Genomic DNA, 9,230 nt, shown 5'->3' with positions numbered 1-9,230 from the left:
TGCAAAGAGGTTACGAGTTCTAAAGAAAAGATGACAAAATGATCAATAAAAACATACCTTCTTCAGTACTCCACAGTAGCCAAAAGAAAAATAACAAGCATTAGACCTTCAACCTTTTAGATTTTGAGACACCTCGATTGATGGAAGGATTGGGAGGATTCTATTTTTCCATTATAATCTACAAAATCCTTGTTTTTCAAATCTCTACATTCCTTAAGCCATTAAGATTTTGACAACGCTTCCATGCTTGAGGAAATGTTGATGGAGGAGTTCTTGCAACCCAGATTAGCTAATTGATCACCAACTTTGTTTCCTGCTCCTTTTATATGCATAGGAATTATGATTGAGATACCTTGAAGAAGCCTATTGGTTCTGGAGATGAGGGATTCTAGATGCCAAATATGAGAGAGTTTTTCTGAGTTAGAACCATTCAAAAGTTTCTTGAGGATATTTATGACAATCCTCGAATCACCCTAAACAATCAGTTTGTGGAAACCTTTTTCCAAAGCATATTGCTGACCTGCTTATAGGGAAAAAAGCTCTGCATCATTGTTTGTACTAACCCTGATAGAGCCTATTGTAATGTATGTTGGGAGGCCATGATGATTGCAAAAGACTCCTCCAAAACCTGCATTGCCTAGATTTGTCTTTGAGCCACTATTGAAGTTAAATTTAAGGAAGCCCAAAGGAGGAGAGGACCAAAAAGATTGAGCGAATGGGACGAGGTGGGTAGTAGGATTCACAAATGAAGAGGAGGGAGGTGAGATGGAGAGGGCCTCGAGAATGGAAGACTCGGGTAGGGAAGTCGGCCAAATGATTGGCCCCCCATGAGATGGCAATAATGGATTCACAAATGTTTTTGAGGATTACTTTCCAGATAATTGCTTCACTTCTTGATGATCCCTTGAATATTCTATAGTTCCTTTCCTTCCAGATTGTCCATTAGACAAATCTCGAAAGGAGCATCTAAGGATTGTTGAGAACAAGACTTTGAAAGGCTTATGAATGCCAAGTAGTGATGAGATCCACAACATCGGCTTGAGAATTGTGATATGTTTACTTGAAGGTGATTGTTGCTTTCCTCCAAATGTGCTCCGTAAAGGGGTAGTCATTAAAAATGTGATTTGGATGGTCCTTTGAAACCCCTTTTTCTAATTTTCTCCCAAGTTAGAGGGTGCTTCCTGACCAAAAGCCAAAGAAAGGAGGCTACCTTGGGCCATAGAGCTTACTGCCAAATGTGAGTCCATATCTCCTCTTTGGGGAAGTTTTCCAAATCTCCCATAAGATTGTAATCCTCTTTAATAGTAAATTTACGTGAGGACTTGAAACCCATTGAAGGATGTCGACACCATCCTGAATATGAATTTTCCTTTCCTATAGTTCCTTTTGGAGAATCTCCCAGTCCTCCTCTTGAATGGGGAAGCCCTAATCCTCCAGATATTTCCAAGTATGCCAATGACCTTCACTTGGTTGATCTTCCCAATATTGTGCCACTTGTATGTAGCGCTGGGCTTCTAATGTAGTAGAAATTTGTGATAAAATCTCTTGAGAAGAGAGCTTTGGAAGTTGTTGCCATGAATCAAACCAAAATTTGGTCAAGCCTGCATTACGAATTTCCCCAGAATAGTTATTTTGAATAATTTCCTTATTGTTGTCAGCCAAATTCCATGCGGAAGAGCCTCACGTGAGGTTGTGGATGCGCAACTTGGAGTCTATGCTAAGTCCTTGACTGTATTTTTTGTCCCATATTAATTTCCAAAGATATTGACCCCCTTGAAGTCAATGCCACCAGAGTTTGGCCCCCATGACTTTGTTAAGCATCTCTGGATCCTTGAGTCATAATCCTCCTCTTGATTTGGTAAGACAGAGCAAACTCCAAGCCACAACCACCCACTTATGTTCCCGGGCCGCTCCTCCCTAAAGAAAAGAGCGCATTAGGTTACACATTGAACGCATGACACCTTTCAATGTAGCTAGGACCAAAATTCTATAAATTGGGAGTGATTGAAGCACCAATTTGAGGAGAACTAATCTTCCTGGAAAATTTAAGGCCTTAAAGGTCCAATTGTTTAGTTTGGTGAGAATTATATCCAAAAGATCTCTCTAGTGAATAGTTTTCAACGAATTCTCTACTGGGGGGCACCCAGATAAATGATCGAGAGAGAGGCTCGAGATAAACCTAAGAGATGGGCAAGATGGGCTTAAATGCTAGGATGTGTATTGAAGAAGAAATATTGCGACTTGTTGGGTTAAATTTCAGTACCAGAGGCTAACATGAAGTCATTCAGAATGCGCTTGAAGGCCAAGGCTTCTTGAACTGAGGGATCGTCCATCAACATAGTGCCATCCGAAATTTGTTGGTGAGTTATGGGTGCCAACCAAGTGTTGAGACGAATGCCCCACATCTCACCATTAAGCATAGAATGTCTAAGATAACATCGACGACCTTCAATATCCATGACAAAAAGAAAAGGGGAGAGTGGGTCTCCTTGGCAAATACCTCGAGAAGCACTAAAGGTGGAGGAAGAGGAACCATTAATAAGGATAAAGAAGAAAGGGGAGGAAAATAAGGAAGCCACCCATTTAGCCCAATCATTAGAGAGACCAAAGGCTTTCAAAATTTGGAAAATATAATCCCAACACAATTTATCAAATGCTTTTGACAAATCTTATTTGATTACCATACTTGATTTTGTGAACTTTTTCATAGTGTGTATAAGCTCATGCGCTACTATGATCTTGTCCAGGTTTGCTGACCCTCAACATATCCTGACTGCTCCTTGGAGATGAGCAAAGGAAACAAGGGTTTGAGTCTATTGACTGTGATCTTCGAAAGGATTTTGTACACCATGTTACAGAGTGTGATAGGTCTAAAGTTACTTGGATCTGTTGCTTGTGTCGATTTAGGTGCAAGAGTGAGGAAAGTGGCGTTTAGAGCAGGGATGATAGAGCGTTTTCTTTGCAATTCCTCTATTAAAGCTAATATCTCCTCTCCCAAGAATGCCCAACCTGCTTAGAAAAAATCTGAGGTGAAAGCATCCGGTCCAGGAGCCTTATTTTTTGGGAGGCTCATCATTGCTTCCTTAACTTCCTGCAAAGCAATTTCCTTCATCAATGTCGTGTTTTGGTCTTCAGTGACCAATCTTAGAATGTGGGCGATTATTTTCTCCATGGCTTGTAATATGTTAGAGTTAGACTTTTTAAGGAGATCACTATAAAATGAAGTAAGTTCTTTTTCAATATCCCTATAATCAAAAGCCATTGCCCATTCTGTCAAGTAAGTGAAAATATATAGTTATGATGCTTGTGTTTCAACATTAATTTGTAGAAAAACGAAATGTTCTTCTCCCCTTCCCACAATCATGAGATCTTAAATTTTTACATCCATAAAGTCTACTCCTACTTCCATCTTTCATTAATATCATAATTTAAAATTAATATTAAAACTATAATTTAATATTAATACTAGCACAATTAATAAAATAATTTAATACTAATACATATATTAGTTACCATAAACATTAAAAAAATACTAATATTATTTTACCCTCATATAAATATTTATCATGTATGAATTTTGTCTCAACATAATACCCTCATGTTATATTATTTTCTAAAATAAAATTAAAACCTATCCTAACTAGAGTATTATTTAACTTTTTTAAATTCAAATGATTTGTCTAGATTAATTGAAAATACAGCCTTTAAACTCTCAAGTACGATATATGAATGGCGAAAATGGGATATGAAAAAGCATTGGTCTCCATTCATTCTTTTATTTGCAGCCTGGGATAACTTGTCAGACGAGAGGCTACGGCTTTTAAAGTGATGACTTATGAGTCGTGAATGTTTTGAGTGGTGTCCCATCAATGCTTTCTCATGAGCTGTAGGTTCAGGTTTTTTCCTTTGGCTGGCCCGCTGGCCACGTGATTCTGATCCCTACAATGCATGGTTGTGCATGTCAGTCTATAGTCTTAAAGCGGTCAATGGTCGGCAAGTACGAAAACGCGCATTCAAACCTAAAACGCGTCTTCAGACATAAGCAAAAAAACCAGGGAAACCAGGGCTAAAGGGTTTGAATCTTTCATATGTATTGCTGTATTTTTGCATAAAGCGTGTTTCCTATTGCAATTCTTTACCATTTCTCTCCGCACTGAGAAACTCCTAATTCATCTGCTCCCTTGCAGTCTCAGACTGAGTCGTACTCATCGCCATCCTTCACATATCTCCTATCTCTGTGTCTGTTTTCCAAATTGGAAATGGCCGCATCCTCCTCCACCGCTGCCTCCAGTTCCACCTCCCTTAATCCTAACAATACGACCAATTCCGCCTTTGATGTTTTTATAAATCACAGAGGCCCCGATGTCAAGAATACCTTCGCCAGTCATCTGTACTATCGGCTTACTTCATACGGATTGAAGGTCTTTCTGGATCGGGAGGAATTGCGGCAGGGAGAGTATTTTAAGTATCAAATAGAAGAGGCTATTCGAACAGCCTCTGTGCACGTTGCCATTTTTTCCACTGGATACGCTAATTCAACCTGGTGTCTAAATGAGCTCCTAATGATGCTGGAGTCAGGGGCTAAAATAATTCCAGTGTTTTACCAAGTGAAACCCGCTGATCTTAGATGGACCCAGGGCAAAGATAGTGTGTATGCACAAGCCCTGCAGAAACTTGGAGAGAAGCCGGAGTATGAGGCTCAAACTGGGAGAAATGTTCTTATATGTGATCCTCAATCTCGTCAAAAGAAGCTGAAGCTGAGACACAATGCACACACTATTGAACAATGGCGAAATGCTCTTTCTATAGTTGCCGGCATAAGCGGTTTCGAGCTGCAGGCGTGTAACGGGTAAGCATTCAAACATCCTTCCCCGTGTTACTGTTACTTTATATTGATAGATATGCACAGACTATGTTTCTCACTGGTTATATTGTTTTTCGCCAGTGACGAGGGCCTCTTGCTACATAAGGTTGTTGAAAGTGTGTTGGGAAATGTGAATAAACCATTGGATGTAGCCAAATATCCAACCTGTTTAGAAGAAAAAGTTAGCGATTTTGAAAATCAAGTGTTATTGCGGCATCCACAGAGTGGAAGAAAAGTTCAGGTCGCAGGGATTGTTGGGTTAGGTGGTGTAGGAAAAACAACCCTTGCAAAAGAACTCTTCAATAGGAAAATGAAGAGTTCACAATCCTTTAATAGGGAGAGTTCACGTTATGCCGGATTTTGCTTTTTAGATGATGTAAGAGAAAATGTAGTTAAAGGCTCTTTAATAATATTGCAGAGAAAACTTCTTAGGAGCTTGACTGGGTCAGATCTGCAGATAGAAAACAAAGCTGAAGCTATACAAATGCTTAAAAAACATCTCCTCTCTCACAAGATTTTATTAGTTTTAGATGATGTAGATACCGTGGATCAGGTTGATGAACTTGTGCCAGATCGAACTTGTATCCACTCAGATAGCTTAATATTGATTACATCTAGAGATAAGGATGTTCTCACAAGATCAGGGGTGGAAAACTCATTAATTTACAAGTTAGGCGGGCTAAGTACAGAAAGCTCACTCAAGCTCTTTTGCCAGCATGCTTTCGGTCAGCCCGATCCACTCCCAGGATTTGAAAACTTGGCCCAGGAATTCGTAAATGCCTGTGATGGATTGCCTCTATCTCTTAAAGTGTTCGGTGGACTTCTCCATGGAAACGATGACCTGTCTTATTGGTCTGCGCAATTGGATCAACTTAAGAAGAGACTTCCTGAAGACATTAAAAAGAGGCTTCGAATTAGTTATGAAGCCTTGAATGAAGATGAAAAGCAAGTATTCTTAGATATTGCTTGTTTTTTCTTTGGACAAAGAAGGGAAATGGCCATTAGCATATGGAACCTCTCAAAATGGGGAGGCTGGTTAACATTACAAAATCTACAAAACAAGTGTCTGGTCGAAGTAGACTCCTCCAATCTGATACATATGCATGATCACCTACGGGATCTTGCAATATGTGAAGCCAGTGTTAAGCAACCATTTAGGTTTTGGCATTTTGATGACTTGGTGAAGCAATCAACTGTAAGTAGTCAATCCCTCAAATCCTCTTATATTTTATTCAATAAAGATCGGGGTTCATTATCTTACAAGAATGAATGACCCTGTAATCACTATCATTTTTTTTTTATGATGGGCAGGGAATAATAACCGTGCGGGGAATTAGAATGGTTCTTAGCGAATACCATGATGATGATGATGATTTTGATTCTATTCAAATGACGAGGTTACGCCTTGTTGATACTGAAGGTTCCCTCTTGGAACGCATTGTGAAGAGCGCGAACTTGACAAATCTCATATGGCTCCGCTGGAACAAGTGTCCATACTCATCTCTCCCTCCTCTGATTCCAATGAAGAAGTTAATGTTTCTTCAGGTGTCCGGGAACAAATTAGAAACATTGTGGCAACAAGAATCACAGGTAAATTGAAATTTGTTGTATAAACATTTCTGTTTAGTGGTTATTATCAAAATAGATAATTTGAAATGTTTAGTAGATGAGAATCATGATCCACATATAAATATTTTTTTTGCAGCTCCCTTTATGTTTGGAGGAGTTGGACGTAGATGGATGTGTGCAGTTGAAGAACATATGGGGGTTGGACCAGCTGACAAAACTTCACCGGTTAAATGTTTCTCGGTGCGCTCAGTTAGATGAGCTGCCAAGTATGGAATTATTGACATCTTTGGAGTGCTTGTGGGCAGAGGGATGTGCCAAGCTGAAGAGGATACGGGGGTTGGAGCAGGCTACAAAACTTCAGATGTTAGATGTTGAAGGGTGCGCTCAGTTAGATGAGCTGCCAAGTATGGAATTATTGACATCTTTGGAGGACTTGTGGGCAAAGGGATGTGCGAAGCTGAAGAACATACGGGGGTTGCAGCAGGCCACAAAACTTCAGAAGTTAAATGTTAGTGGGTGCGCTCAGTTAGATGAGCTGCCAAGTATGGAATTGTTGACATCTTTGGAGGACTTGTTGGCAGACGGATGTACGCAGCTGAAGAGGATACGGGGTTTGGAGCAGGCCACAAAACTTCAGAAGTTAAATGTTAGTGGGTGCGCTCAGTTAGATGAGCTGCCAAGTATGGAATTATTGACATCTTTGGAGGACTTGTGGGCAAAGGGATGTGCGAAGCTGAAGAACATACGGGGCTTGGAGCAGGCCACAAAACTTCGAGTGTTAAATGTTAGTGGGTGCGCTCAGTTAGATGAGCTGCCAAGTATGGAATTATTGACGTCTTTGGAGTACTTGTGGGCAAAGGGATGTGCGAAGCTGAAAAACATACGGGGCTTGGAGCAGGCCACAAAACTTCGAGTGTTAAATGTTAGTGGGTGCGCTCAGTTAGATGAGCTGCCAAGTATGGAATTATTGACATCTTTGGAGGAGTTGAGGGCAAGTGGATGTTGGAAGCTGAAGAACATACGGGGCTTGTTGCAGTGTACACAGCTTCGAAGGCTAGATCTCTATGGGTGCTGTGAGTTAGAGGAGGTGGAATGTGTTGAACATTGTACGTGGTTGGAGGAGCTTGATGTCCGTCAGTGCCCCAAATTACAATGTCCAGTCTGGGAGTAGGCGGCGCAGATGTTTTAAAATAAAAATAAAAGAGGTTGTCATAAGACTATTTTATAACTGGGGACGTTCACAGTTGGTATAGTACACAGTTGGTATAGTACATGGTCATTTTTATTTACAACATGATTTAAAGACACATATTTTTTTTTTAACCACATGGTGAATCGGTAACTATCAAGTTTAAGGAGACATATTTTACAAGTCAAATCTGAAAAATGTATGGGGTAGCAGGCTGTTTAATCAACGTTGTTGAATGTTCTTTTTATAAGTAATACGTATCCTTCGGTTTATTTATTGATTAACTTAAAAAAATGTTGTTTAATCAAATCTGAAAAATGTATGGGGTAGCAGTCTGTTTAATCATACGTCTTCTTGGGTTTATTTATTTATCAACTTAAAAAGAATGTTGTTGAGATTGTGCACCTACCTTCATTACATTCAAATTCATGGTGTCGGGACTAGTTGCCGATTACTACCTCTGAAGATACCTTTCAGTTTGATCAGCTTGAGGTCCAAGTTTATGCCTAGTTCATTTTTTATAATGATATGAAAAGTTTTCATTAAAAATATATAAACTTTATTTTAAGACTTAAAATAAAGTTTAAATTTTAATATTTAAAATAAAGTTTAAATTTTAATATTTTATTTTATTTTTAATAATGGATGAAAGCATATAAGATATATAGTGATCGAAAATAAATACTGCACACAGCAAATGAATTTGAATTGTTTAGACATGGAAAGTAATGTAGAAATCAAATATATATGGAGATCTATATTGAAAATTTATAAGATTGTTTTATTATTTATAATCATTATTTAAGTGGATACAAATATTAATAGGTATTAATATATTTATTTATTGAATTGTAATTATTTATAAAATATATTTTTAAAGCATATGATTAGGAGTAAATGTTTTAATATATTTATTATTTAATTTTTAAAAAAATTGAAAGGATGTAAAAAGGGAAAAACAAAAAAACTGTGTTTTTTTAGTATTATATTGTTTTTTTTCTTAATTTATATAGTATTATATTGTTTTTTTCTTAATTTATAGTAAAATAAAAGTAATTAAAGATTATTAGAATAATTAAAATTTTAAAGAAAATGATAAAGATGGCTAATAAAATTTTATGTGAATATATATTATTTGATGGTTATAAGATAGATGAATTAAACCGAAATTTATTTATTTTGTCTTTGGCTTTTCACTATATTAATGGATAATACTTAGTTGGGATATGGTTTAAAAATACTCTTTAAGTAAATTGGGTATTAAAATCTAGAAACTCTAATATTTGCACATAAATATAGATGAACTTCCTAAGGAAAATTATTATTATATTAAAGTATATATTTTTGTATTCTTAGAATTGTGAAACATATTGCTTTAGATAACAATTTTTTGAAAATGATTTTTTTCACCTTGGCATAACTTTTGCCTCATGATGATGGAATGTTACTATTAATTGCTATTAGGGTCCAACCCTAACCCCCTTATTTATGTAATAGGATCGAGTCATAGTTATAGTTAAGTAAAGAGTCAATAAAGCCCATATTAATAATTGTAAGTGGTTGACTCGCATTTAAAGAAGGGATCACAGTTAGTTGCAAATGGGCCAT

At 37.5% G+C, this 9,230-nt stretch overlaps 1 protein-coding gene across 1 annotated transcript; it reads left to right on the top strand.

Moving 5' to 3' along the window:
* The first annotated feature begins 4,041 nt into the window (after window positions 1-4,041).
* LOC149185816 (disease resistance protein Roq1-like) lies at window positions 4,042-7,684 on the top strand. Its single transcript, XM_089412498.1, has 4 exons — window positions 4,042-4,849; window positions 4,946-6,059; window positions 6,176-6,454; window positions 6,570-7,684. The coding sequence occupies exons 1-4, from the start codon at window positions 4,260-4,262 to the stop codon at window positions 7,602-7,604; spliced, it is 3,018 nt and encodes a 1,005-aa protein (XP_089268624.1). The 5' UTR covers window positions 4,042-4,259; the 3' UTR covers window positions 7,605-7,684.
* Window positions 7,685-9,230: the final 1,546 nt, after the last annotated feature.

Source organism: Pinus tabuliformis, chromosome 3_1 (assembly GCF_031772625.1).
Source record: "Pinus tabuliformis cultivar Carrire ecotype Pingquan chromosome 3_1, CPIR1, whole genome shotgun sequence".
Classification (NCBI taxonomy): domain Eukaryota; kingdom Viridiplantae; phylum Streptophyta; class Pinopsida; order Pinales; family Pinaceae; genus Pinus; species Pinus tabuliformis.
The sequence above is the reverse complement of the archived record's forward strand: the minus strand, read 5'-3'. Positions and strand labels throughout refer to the sequence as shown.

Excerpts from the sequence above, each read along its gene's own strand:
- LOC149185816 (XM_089412498.1), top strand. The coding sequence starts at position 4,260 with ATGGCCGCATCCTCCTCCACCGCTGCCTCCAGTTCCACCTCCCTTAAT. Across the intron at positions 4,850-4,945 it reads GAGCTGCAGGCGTGTAACGG|TGACGAGGGCCTCTTGCTAC; the intron begins GTAAGCATTCAA and ends GTTTTTCGCCAG. Across the intron at positions 6,455-6,569 it reads TGTGGCAACAAGAATCACAG|CTCCCTTTATGTTTGGAGGA; the intron begins GTAAATTGAAAT and ends TTTTTTTTGCAG.